The sequence below is a fragment of the Trichomycterus rosablanca genome, chromosome 15 (genome assembly GCF_030014385.1).
Source record: "Trichomycterus rosablanca isolate fTriRos1 chromosome 15, fTriRos1.hap1, whole genome shotgun sequence".
In the NCBI taxonomy this organism is placed as follows: domain Eukaryota; kingdom Metazoa; phylum Chordata; class Actinopteri; order Siluriformes; family Trichomycteridae; genus Trichomycterus; species Trichomycterus rosablanca.
In genome coordinates this window covers 28,352,222-28,365,655 of record NC_086002.1, presented here as the reverse complement: position 1 = coordinate 28,365,655, position 13,434 = coordinate 28,352,222, and the positions used below count along the sequence as shown (strand labels likewise).

The 13,434-nt window shown below is 46.0% G+C and overlaps 1 protein-coding gene across 1 annotated transcript; it reads right to left on the bottom strand.

The window, feature by feature from the left end:
- Window positions 1-565: 565 nt before the first annotated feature.
- LOC134328462 (maternal embryonic leucine zipper kinase-like) lies at window positions 566-4,246 on the bottom strand. Its single transcript, XM_063009556.1, has 14 exons — window positions 4,138-4,246; window positions 3,780-3,928; window positions 3,334-3,451; window positions 3,145-3,230; window positions 2,911-3,027; window positions 2,697-2,837; window positions 2,542-2,610; window positions 2,166-2,258; window positions 1,873-1,971; window positions 1,628-1,696; window positions 1,405-1,503; window positions 1,198-1,284; window positions 973-1,071; window positions 566-860 (listed from the first exon to the last, which is right to left on the bottom strand). Exons 1-13 carry the CDS (start codon window positions 4,244-4,246, stop codon window positions 994-996), a joined length of 1,314 nt encoding a protein of 437 aa, XP_062865626.1. The 3' UTR covers window positions 566-860; window positions 973-993.
- Between the last annotated feature and the right edge of the window lie 9,188 nt (window positions 4,247-13,434).

Here is a 13,434-nt window from a genome sequence, read left to right as displayed (position 1 = left end):
CATTTCAAGGTCCTGGAGTGGCCTAGCCAGTCTCCAGACCTTAACCGCAAACGCGCTTTTCGTTGTAATGCATGGTGCGCATCGTTAATTTTGAGCACGCATGCGCACCTGCGCACCACTTATGTGCATCCCTGTGTATAATTATGTGTACTGTGTTGGACAGTATGCTCTCAATGATGCAGCGGTAAAAGTTTGTGAGGATTTGAGGAAAAAGAAGGTCCTTTTTTAGTCTCCTCAAGAAGTAAACACGCTGCTGCACTTTCCTCACCAGACAGGAGGTGTTGTGGGTCCAGGAAAGAGCCTGAGAGAAGTGGACACCCAAAAACTTGAAATGTTGCCCTCTTGTGGCATTTTTGAAGAATTGTAAAAAAGTAATATGATATGGTAATCTCATTTATTTTAAAAAGGTTGTTAAAAGTGTATTATTACTTTAGGAGACATGAGTTCATTAAGTTTTAGTGGTAACGATCACGTCATATTACTGACTTCATACACAAAATGATTAAGAAAAAAAAATCAGCTATTATAAAAATGAACATCCAGGCACCTTCATATATTCAGTGAGATAATTTATTTTTTATTTAATGTTTTAAGATCTTGAGGCTTGTTGATCCTGGTCATTCATGTTCTACACTTCTCATACAGCTGTGTGGATCAACAAGGGCGGCACCTCAGTGGAGTTCCTCTAACCAGTCACACACAGATACCCAAAATGCATCGTTCTGGTAAAAGAAGAGAGAGAGAGGATGGGTTAGAGAGAAACATCTGCAACAATCATTGAAATGTGAAATTGAGATGTAAGGTTTCCTGATTGGATGGCGCCACCATCGTCCCTCCTTTTCACACGACGACGTCTCCTGCTAAATAAAACAAGAAGAGGTGTAAGAACATTCCAGAAGCTGTAGCGTTTGGACAGATGAGCATGTAGAGCAGCGTGTATCAGGTAAAATACACTGATTGTGGGAATGTTACCTGGATTTCTTACACATCCGCTCAGCTACACACTGGACTACTGCGCTGCTTCCTTCTCAAGAGCAAAAGATACGTAGCTGTGGTCTGATCAAACTTCCACTGCAGACACACACACACACACACACACACATCTATTTTAGATGGAGCACAAGAACCTCAATATTAATAAATATGTGTCTACATTTCAGCATCTGTGTTGATGCAGGTACAAGTACTGAAATGTACCTCAGACACCAGCTGCTTGATGCTTTGGTTGGACTGTCTGAACATCACAGCCATCTCAGTGATGCTCTCCTCATCTAGATGATCCAGCTGAGACACAACCACACACACAGACACAAATATATGAGTATGTAGGATAATAAAGATACAATCTTCTGTACGGTGGATCTCCATCATGTCACTGTACTATGTCTAGGGTGGATGTTGTACCGGGCATGTGCTGTGCCATTCCACAGGGCTGCTGTACCCCTTCATTACCCACTCATGATCCAGCAGATGCTCCACCTTTATGCGCCACTCTGGAACCACCTACAGGACAAGATACAAGAACTTCAGGTGATGAAGCCCACAGAGAAACATTGAATCATTTTTGCACCATGGTGCATTTGGAAAACTAAACACTGGTGTACAGAACACACCCATAAACACACACCTGCAGCATTTCCTTAATCAGCAGTACAGAACCAGGAGACAGCCAAGCAGGAGTGTCATAATGTCCTTTCTGAGGAAACACAGAGCAAAACAATCACATCTGATCAAAGAACATCACCACAAGCCATTACTGTTACTTTTACTGTATGTTTAACATGCTGCTGAGCATTAAATAATGGATTCAACTTCATAATCGTAACAAGACGTGTATGCCAACGGTGTATCATTCATAGTTACAAGACTTACAGTGATTTGTCCATGGAGCTCCACAAAGTCGTCACCGTCGAACGGGAGGTAGCCACACAGCATGACATATAGGACAACACCCAAGCTCCAAACATCTGCCTAAAACACACACACACACACACACATTCATTGTCTTTTTTAACCATGCTTTATCCTGGTCAATCCACTCATCCAGACCTCATAGAATAACTCATGAATGGACCTACAGAGGAGACTGAACACCTTGGATTTGGAGACTCTCCAATTGAAGTTTATCAGTAATAACCTGGGAACACCCCCCCACACACACCTACCTCTGCACCATGATAGGGTTGCTCATCAATGATTTCTGGTGCCAAGTAGGGAGGGGTTCCACAGCCCTCAATCAGAGCAGTACCCAATCCACCCTACAACAAAACAGATTTCTATCAACCAAAGGTCCAACAGTTGACTCACATCTGCAACACAACACACAAACTGAACCAGCATGGCTCTGTGATGTCCTGTTCATCTAACTGATCACTGAAACTAATTGTGGACACCATGTGTGCAAGGCTTTATTAAAGCATGATGGATGTTTTTGTGTCAAATAATAAAGTACACACAAGGGGTAAGCACAGCACCTTACTTGACTCTCTGAATGGTACGCTTGATTTAAGTATACAATACAGTCTTAGGAGAGACACGAACCTCTGGTTTGGCACAGAGACCAAAGTCGATGAGCTTGATGTTGTTCTTCTCATCCAGCATCATGTTTTCCTGAGAGTCAAAATAAAACACGTCATGTCCAAGCACTAACAAAGAAGGAACACAAAGTATAAAGGGAAATCGTTTGGCTGACGCACTGGCTTAAGGTCACGGTGGGCGTATCCCTGGCTGTGGATGTAGGCCAGCGCCGAGACGATCTGACGGAAGATCCTGCGCGTCTCCTCCGACAACCTGTCGTTATTAAAGATGTGGTCGAACAGATTTCCACCCGGACAAAACTGGAGGAGAGAGCAAATCATCGTAAATCCAGAGATTGAATCAAATCTGATAGTTTCTAACCACTGATGGTACCTCAAGCACCATGTAGATCTGGTCAGCTGTCTCCATGACTTGGTACAAGCGGCACACATGCTGATGATTGAGGTTCTTCAGGGCTTCAATCTCTATCCTCAAATCTGACAACTCATCCTGCAATGGGGAGGAAACAGGAACAGTTTTATGACTTTTCAAATCAGAATTAGGAGAACCAAACGTTTGGAAACTGAGACACGTCCGTCTTTAACAGACGGTTTTGCTGAAACTAACCCCGAGCTCTTTCTTCTCCAGAATCTTGATAGCCACTGGTTCTTCAGTCCGAATGTGCCTGCCAAGCTTGACCATCGCATAACCACCTGAAGAACGATTGAATAAAATAAAAACATTAAGTCAGGTTTCAAAAGATGCACGTCTGTGTTACACAAAGGCAAAGAGAAGACTGAAAGTGGTACCAGTTACCTGATCCAATGATTTCGTGAACCTCATAGCACTCGTGCAGCTCGGAGCTGTCCTCAACCACACAAGACGTTCCCTCTGAGATGTCGTCCGTCTCGGGTACAGTGCATGGCACCTCCACCTGCTGCCCACAAGAGACATGTTATTATTATTACTGATTTGGCCTCTTCTTGTTTCATCCTACATGTTTCATCCTACATCCAGGGGAGGATCCGTAGAGCCAACACGACCATTGAGGAGGTCCCACAGATGCTCAATTGGGTTCAAGTTTGGGGCTAAAGCGCAGTCAGGGGCCAGGGTGGACCTCTAAAGTCTTGGTCATGCTGTTCTTGCCGTGCTGGAAGATCCCATCCATCCCAGTGACCCAATAAAGTCCTGGTAGGTCATCACAGGTATCTGAAGCCATAGAAGGATCCAGGGGAGGATCAACACAGCAAACTGATACTCACCTGGTTCCCATCCACCTTACGGTCGCCTTCATAGACTGAACCGCAGCCTCCCTTTCCCAGCAGCTCTCCAAGGGTGTATCGGCTGTCCGGGTTCGTGTCTGTCGTCTTCTCCTCTTGACCTCCTATGTTGGTGGTTTCTCCTTCAGCATCTTCAACACAAGTATCACCAATGATGCTTCATGTGTTATGTGGACCAAAAATAAGGGTCCAAATAAAGGTTCGGCGTACTCACCCTTGTTCCCGAGAGCATCGCAGATGACTTCTCCAGAACTGATCCCACTTACGAAGTCCAAGGGTTAAATATATAGTCACCAGAGTTCAATAGTGTCAGACTCAAATGTGGTGGTGTTAAAGTTACCTGGAGCTTCAGAAGATGCTCGTGGTCCCTGGGAGTCTGTCTGCACGCTCAAGGAATCTGATTCCAAATTATTCTTGTATCCGTCTGATTCCTGCTGATTCAGACGCATTAAACTGGTGTTAAAGACTTGAGACCCTCGCTGAGGCTATCTGAGACCCTATTTGAGACCCTCTCTGAGACTGAGACCCTCTCTAAAACCCTATCTGAGACCCCCTCTAAGACCTGAGACCCTATTTAAGACTATGTGAGACCCTATTTGAGACCCGCCCATCTCTCCTGGAGTATAGTGGTGATGATAATTGACCTCGCTCTCGACTGTTCCTTCACTCTGAGTCAGGTTCTGAATGGCGCTGATCCACACCTGTCTACCTGCCTCACAGTCAGCCTGGAACGTACAGCTCCTGTACACACACGGTGATAGATACAGATTATATAGGACAGACAGATTGAGTAGACAGATAGATAGATAGACATTCAGACAGGCAGATGATAGATTGACAGACAGGCAGTCAGACAATATATATACAGATAAATAAATAGTCTATCTGTCTATTAATCATCGATCTGTCAGTCTGTCTATTATCTATCCAGCATCTATCTGTCTGTCTGTCTGTCTGTCTGTCTGTCTGTCTATCTATCTATCTATCTATCTATCTATCTATCTATCTATTGTCTGTCTATTGATCATCTGTCTAACTATCTCTGATGATTATAGATCTGGACTTACCTTGTGGGCGTGTCCACTCGGAAGCAGAAGCGTCGCCCGGTGTCCTCGCAGCTCTGGATCGAACAGCGCTGCAGGTCTTCAGCCAGCACCGTGAAGTCACGCTGGGGGAATAGAACATAAAACCTTCTTATTTATACAGTCGATGATATAAACACCAGTGAAATCGCCCCAGACTTAAACGCGACAAGGGCGGTTTGGGACACAGCCCGGCACAGAAGTTGACTTCTGCTGTGATGCGCCTGAATTATGAGGGGCGTAAGACTGCGGTGCATTATGGGTATTTCACAGAGTCCAGGAGAGAGCTGATTTAGATCATGTAAAGTCATGTGACCTACCTTAAACCTCTTCTTGTAGAGAAGCTGATTGTTCTGTATGATGAACCACCGCCTGCAGATCAAACACATCATATATATATATATATATATATATATATATAATACTGAGTGTATATATATAATATTGAGTGTATATATATATATATAATTCCTAATATATACACTAAGCATCAGTGTACAGACCTGTTCCAGGTTTTAAACACACTCCTGGTCCTCTTAAACAGAAACCCCTGCATCAGGAGCACTTCCTCAGCCTCCGCGCCGCCCCCGTGACCCGGGTCGCCCCCGGAGGACGCCCGGGGAGGCACCCCGCAACATAGCACACGCAGAAACCTCTGTCTCAGAGAAGCAGCCATCGTAAATGAGGAGAAAATCTAAATGCTGCTCCTGAAGAACACAGGTCCACATTGTGATGTCACAGCGTTTCGAGGGAGCAGAGTGAATTTACCTTTACCATATATGGGCATGACTGGATTCATGTGACTGCACATATACTGACTTGATTTCCACTGTGGGACGGCTTCTGGAGGGTCCTGGGTTCGATTACCGAGTGGAATTTGCATGTTCTCCCCATGTCCTGTGGGTAACAGGGTACCCTAGGTACAGTGTATCACAAAAGTGAGTACACCCCTCACATTTCTGCAAATATTTCATTATATCTTTTCATGGGACAACACTATAGACATGAAACTTGGATATAACTTAGAGTAGTCAGTGTACAACTTGTATAGCAGTGTAGATTTACTGTCTTCTGAAAATAACTCAGCACACAGCAATTAATGTCTAAATGGCTGGCAACATAAGTGAGTACACCCCACAGTGAACATGTCCAAATTGTGCCCAAAGTGTCAATATTTTGTGTGACCACCATTATTATCCAGCACTGCCTTAACCCTCCTGGGCATGGAATTCACCAGAGCTGCACAGGTTGCTACTGGAATCCTCTTCCACTCCTCCATGATGACATCACGGAGCTGGTGGATGTTAGACACCTTGAACTCCTCCACCTTCCACTTGAGGATGCGCCACAGGTGCTCAATTAGGTTTAGTCTATCACCTTTACCTTCAGCTTCCTCAGCAAGGCAGTTGTCATCTTGGAGATTGTGTTTGGGGTCGTTATCCTGTTGGAAAACTGCCATGAGGCCCAGTTTTCGAAGGGAGGGGATCATGCTCTGTTTCAGAATGTCACAGTACATGTTGGAATTCATGTTTCCCTCAATGAACTGCAGCTCCCCAGTGCCAGCAACACTCATGCAGACCAAGACCATGATGCTACCACCACCAGGCTTGACTGTAGGCAAGATACAGTTGTCTTGGTACTTCTCACCAGGGCGCCGCCACACATGCTGGACACCATCTGAGCCAAACAAGTTTATCTTGGTCTCGTCAGACCACAGGGCATTCCAGTAATCCATGTTCTTGGACTGCTTGTCTTCAGCAAACTGTTTGCGGGCTTTCTTGTGCGTCAGCTTCCTTCTGGAATGACGACCATGCAGACCGAGTTGATGCAGTGTGCGGCGTATGGTCTGAGCACTGACAGGCTGACCTCCTACGTCTTCAACCTCTGCAGCAATGCTGGCAGCACTCATGTGTCTATTTTTTAAAGCCAACCTCTGGATATGACGCCGAACACGTGGACTCAACTTCTTTGGTCGACCCTGGCGAAGCCTGTTCCGAGTGGAACCTGTCCTGGAAAACCGCTGTATGACCTTGGCCACCATGCTGTAGCTCAGTTTCAGGGTGTTAGCAATTTTCTTATAGCCCAGGCCATCTTTGTGGAGAGCAACAATTCTATTTCTCACATTCTCAGAGAGTTCTTTGCCATGAGGTGCCATGTTGAATATCCAGTGGCCAGTATGAGAGAATTGTACCCAAAACACCAAATTTAACAGCCCTGCTCCCCATTTACACCTGGGACCTTGACACATGACACCAGGGAGGGACAACGACACATTTGGGCACAATTTGGACATGATCACTGTGGGGTGTACTCACTTATGTTGCCAGCTATTTAGACATTAATGGCTGTGTGTTAAGTTATTTTCAGAAGACAGTAAATCTACACTGCTATACAAGTTGTACACTGACTACTCTAAGTTATATCCAAGTTTCATGTCTATAGTGTTGTCCCATGAAAAGATATAATGAAATATTTGCAGAAATGTGAGGGGTGTACTCACTTTTGTGATACACTGTATAAGTGTGTTTGTTTAGGTGTGTCTGGCAACCTGTCCAGAGTGGTTTGTTAATTCCACCCAGTGAATCACACCCCATACCATGACACACCCTGGTACTGACACACCCCATACCATGACACACCCTGGTACTGGTACTGACACACCCCCATACCATGAAACACCCTGGTACTGACACACCCCCATACCATGAAACACCCTGGTACTGGTACTGACACACCCCCATACCATGACACACCCTGGTACTGACACACCCCATACCATGACACACCCTGGTACTGGTACTGACACACCCCCATACCATGACACACCTTGGTACTGACACACCCCCATACCATGAAACACCCTGGTACTGATACACACCCATACCATGAAACACCCTGGTACTGGTACTGACACACCCCCATACCATGACACACCCTGGTACTGACACACCCCATACCATGACACACCCTGGTACTGGTACTGACACACCCCCATACCATGACACACCCTGGTACTGGTACTGACACACCCCCATACCATGACACACCCTGGTACTGGTACTGACACACCCCCATACCATGACACACCTTGGTACTGACACACCCCCATACCATGAAACACCCTGGTACTGATACACACCCATACCATGACACACCCTGGTACTGGTACTGACACACACCCATACCATGACACACCCTGGTACTGGTACTGACACACCTCCATACCATGAAACACCCTGGTACTGGTACTGACACAACTCCATACCATGACACACCCTGGTACTGGTACTGACACAACTCCATACCATGAAACACCCTGGTACTGGTACTGACACAACTCCATACCATGACACACCCTGGTACTGGTACTGACACACCCCCATACCATGAAACACCCTGGTACTGACACACCCCCATACCATGAAACACCCTGGTACTGACACACCTCCATACTATGAAACACCCTGGTACTGACACACCCCCATACCATGAAACACCCTGGTACTGGTACTGACACACTCCCATACCATGACACACCCTGGTACTGACACACTCCCATACCATGAAACACCCTGGTACTGGTACTAACACACCTCCATACCATGAAACACCCTGGTACTGGTATTGACACACCTCCATACCATGACACACCCTGGTACTGGTACTGACACACCTCCATAACATGAAACACCCTGGTACTGGTACTGACACACCCCCATACCATGAAACACCCTGGTACTGACACACCCCCATACCATGAAACACCCTGGTACTGTTACTGACACACCCCCATACCATGACACACCCTGGTACTGGTACTGACACACCTCCATACCATGAAACACCCTGGTACTGGTACTGACACACCCCCACACCATGAAACACCCTGGTACTGGTACTGACACACCCCCACACCATGAAACACCCTGGTACTGTTACTGACACACCCCCATACCATGACACACCCTGGTACTGGTACTGACACACCCCCATACCATGAAACACCCTGGTACTGACACACCCCCATACCATGACACACCTTAGTACTGACACACCATGACACACCCTGGTACTGACACCTCATACATGTGTATGATATGTGATTGTGTACTAATGTGTGTGTGTATTACATGTGTGTATAAGGTGTGTATGAGGTGTGTATTGTGTACTGATGCGTGTGTATAACACGTGTGTATTGTGTGTGTATAAGGTGTGTGTTTAAAGTGTGTGTGTATAAGGTGTGTGTTTAAAGTGTGTGTGTATAAGGTGTGTGTTTAAAGTGTGTGTGTATAAGGTGTGTGTTTAAAGTGTGTGTATATAAGGTGTGTGTTTAAAGTGTGTGTGTATAAGGTGTGTATTATGTGTGTATAAGGTGTGTGTTTAAAGTGTGTGTGTATAAGGTGTGTGTTTAAAGTGTGTGTGTATAAGGTGTGTGTTTAAAGTGTGTGAGTATAAGGTGTGTGTTTAAAGTGTGTGTGTATAAGGTGTGTATTATGTGTGTATAAGATGTGTGTTTAAAGTGTGTGTGCCAGGCCAGACTTCTTCCATTTGTGGATGTTGGTGGTCCGTACCCTTGCCCAGATCTATGCCTCTGAGGTCTGCAGACGATTCCTTTGACCCCATGTCCACTGTGGACTGTGGGATCTCGTATAAGCAGGTGTCTGCGATCTCCAATCGTGTCCAATCAATCCAACTGACGAGAGGTGGCCTCCAATTAAATTGGATCATACCCGTCTTTTGGGTGTTTGGGTGACGGTACAGTTCACGTCTTTATTAAACAATTAATTTATTTCATAAACAAAGAAGCTTCACCTCCAGCGTCTCCATGTTCAGAAGGACGTTCTGGAGCTTGACCCATCGCATGACGTGCCGGGCAAGCCGCATCCTCAGCCTGCCCTTCCAGAGCATCAGCTGGTAGAGGTCTAGGCAGGGGACGGGCCGCTCCAGGATCAGGATGCAGCGCTCGGGCGTGTCGAACCACTCCAGGAGCATCAGCACGTGCAAGCTGGCAGGTGACCTGGACACCATGCGCATCAGGGCCACCTTGACATGGAGCACCTCTGTCTCCCCGGGCTAATAGTAAAGTCACTTACAATCCTGGTAAATTTGAGGTGGGCATCCTTCACCACGTATTTGATGGCAACCTAAACACACACAAGTAAACAATCATTAGTAGATTTTTAATACAAGGGTTGGGAAAGACTTGATAAGGTCCTGGTAGGTCGTCACGGGTGTCTGGAGCCGTGACTGCAGTTGCTCAAGGCGCTCCACAGGGTTCAAGTCTGGGTAGTACCTGTAAGTCTTGTCACCATGTATGGGTGATGGTGCCTCCCACTAAGCCAGCTCACGAAACAAGACCTCCTTCGAGAGTGACCGCCGACACAAACTCCACAAGACACCCGAAAACATCCCATGGTACCAACAGGGACTCACGACACAAGACCTCCATCAGGAGGGACTCTGATCTTCCTAGTGTGCATCCCGGTTTGTCTCGATAAGGTCCTGGTAGGTTGTAGGGAGGATCCTGAGGAGGATCCAAGGATTGGGACCAAAGGGAATTCAGGGGCCCAATAAGGTCCTGGAAGGTCGTTACAGGTATCTGAAGGGAGGATCCAGGCGAGGATCCGTAGAGCCAACACGACCATCGAGGAGGTCCCACAGACGCTTAATTGGGTTCATGTCTGGGGCTAAAGGGAATTCAGGGGTCAGGGTGGTACTCGGAAGTCCTCATGACCCAATAAGGTCCTGGAAGGTCGTCACAGGTTTCTGGAGACATAGGAGGACACAGGGGAGAATCCGTAGAGCCAACATGACAATCGAGGTGGGTTCAAGTCTGGGGAATTACAGGGCCAGGGTAGTACTCGGAAGTGTTGGTCATGCTGTTCCAACCAATGTGGACGAGGTATCTGGAGCCATGCTGCTGCTTGAGGTGGTCCCACAGACACTCAACTGGGTTCAAGTCTGGGGAATTAGAGGGCCAGGGTAGTACTCTGAAGTCTTCTAGCCGTGCTGGAAGATCCCATCCATCCCAGTGACCCAATAAAGTCCTGGTAGGTCGTCACAGGTATCTGGAGCCATAGGAGGATCCAGGGGAGGATCAACACAACAAACTGATACTCACCTGTTTCCCTTACGGACGTCTTCATAGACCAAACCGAAGCCTCCCTGTCCCAACAGCTCTCCAAGTGTGTATCGGCTCTCAAAGCTGTCTGGGTTCATCGGTCGTCTTCTCCTCTTGACGTCCTCTGTCGGTGGTTTCTCCTTCAGCATCTTCAACACAAGTGTCACCAATGATGCTTCATGTGTTATGTGGACCAAAAATAAGGGTCCAAATAAAGGTTCGGCGTACTCACCCTTGTTCTCTGAAGCATCACAGACGACTTCTCCAGAACTGATCCCACCTACGAAGTCCAAGGGTTAAATATATAGTCACTAGAGTTCAATAGTGTCAGACTCAAATGTGCGTCTGATTAGGACGCATTAAACTGGTGTTAAAGACTTGAGACCTCTGAGACCCTCTCTAGACCCTATCTGAGACACTCTCAGACTATCTGAGGCCCTCTCTAAGACCCTATTTAAGACCCTATCTGAGACCCTCCCTAAGACCCTATCTGAGACAATCTGAGACCTTCTTTGAGACCCTATCTGAGACCCTCTCTAAGACCCTATCTGAGACTATGTGTGACCCTTATTGAGACCCTATGTGTGACACTCCCTGAGACCCTCTATAAGACCCTCCCTGAGACACGCCCATCCCTTCTGGAGTATAGTGGTGATGATAATTCACCTCGCTCTCGACTGTTCCTTCACTCTGAGTCAGGTTCTGAATGGCGCTGATCCACGCCTGTCTACCTGCCTCACAGTCAGCCTGGAACGTACAGCTCCTGTACACACACGGTGATAGATACAGATGATATAGGATGCAAACACACAGACAGATTGAGTAGACAGATAAAAAGATAGATAGACAGATAGATTGATATATAGATAGATAGGCAGACAGACAATAGATTGATAGACAGGCAGTTAGACGATGGATAGACAGATAAATACTCTATCTGTTTATTGATCATCTATCTGTCAGTATGTTTGTCTATTATCTCTGTCTATCTGTCTTTTGATCACCTATCTGTCTGTGTCTATATATAATCTATTAATCATTGTCTATCTATATATTGTCTGTCAGTTGATCAGCTGTCTGTCTGTCTAATATTTGTCTGTCTATAATCCATCTAGCTATCATCTGTCTGTCTATTGATCATCTATCTGTCTGTCTCTTATATATCTATCTATCTCTAATATATTTATCTGTCTGTCTATCTGTCTCTTATATATCTATCTATCTTTAATATATCTATCTGTCTGTCTATCTCTGATGATTATAGATCTGGATTTACCTTGTGGGTGTGACCACCCAAAAGCAGAAGCGTCGCTTAGCGTCCTCGCAGCTCTGGGCCGAACTGCGCTGCAGGTCTTCCTTCTTATTTATACAGTCGGTGATATAAATGCTAGTGAAATCGTCCCAAACGTAAATGCATTGGGGGTGGTTTGGGACACAGCCCAGCCCAGAAGTCAACTTCTGCTGTAATGCACCCGAATTAGTACGGTCGCGGGGCATTATGGGTATTTCACAAAGTCAATAAGAGAGTCATGTGACCTACCTTAAACCTCTTCTTGTAGAGAAGCTGATTGTTCTGTATGATGAACCACCGCCTGCACAGATCAAACACATCGTATATAGCTGGGTGCTAGCTAAGGTTTTGCTATGTGTGATGTGTTCATGTTCCTGCAACGAGTTTACCCTGTGTTCAATCAGCATTCCTATTAATGAGACTTTTTAATGACTTTGGGTTAGATGTTAATTATGTAAAAAAATATGGCATTTTTGCTTGCTACGAGACTTTAGCTGCTTCATAATGCATGGTCTGACTCTCCTCATCACTATACACCACACCCCAATACGAGACAGATCTGGACTGCAGGCAGGCCAGTCAAGCACACACTATGGACACATTATGGACACGTCTATGAAGCCACGTTGTGGCACATACAGATTAAGGCCTGGCATCATCTTAATAAGTAATCACTGACTTTTTTCGGGAAAAGACGCCACCCTGATGGCAGCATGTCTTTAAAACACGCCTCTGTATCAACAGTACCTTTACACACATGCTTTACACAAGCCACTAATGCCATGGGCAATGATGACCTCCATACCATGACGGAATTTGTCCTGAACCGTAAACTTATGTGACCATGTTTCCACTTTCAGACCATCTAAAATGTGTTCTGGTCCAGAAAACTGGGGAGGTGTTTTGTGCAATAGATTTTCAGGTTGCATTTCTTGATACAGCGGTGGACTGCGTTAAGCAAAACTGTTTTTTGAAGTACTCTCAAGCCCACAGTCAACAGTGGCTTTGGCCTCGACATACATGAACTTATTCAGTCTCCATGAATCTTTTCCTATCGACCAACCATGTTCGGAAGACCTAAATCATCTGCAATCCTGCACTGAGAAATGTTCTTTCTGAACTTAGCGACAATCTTCTCTTGAA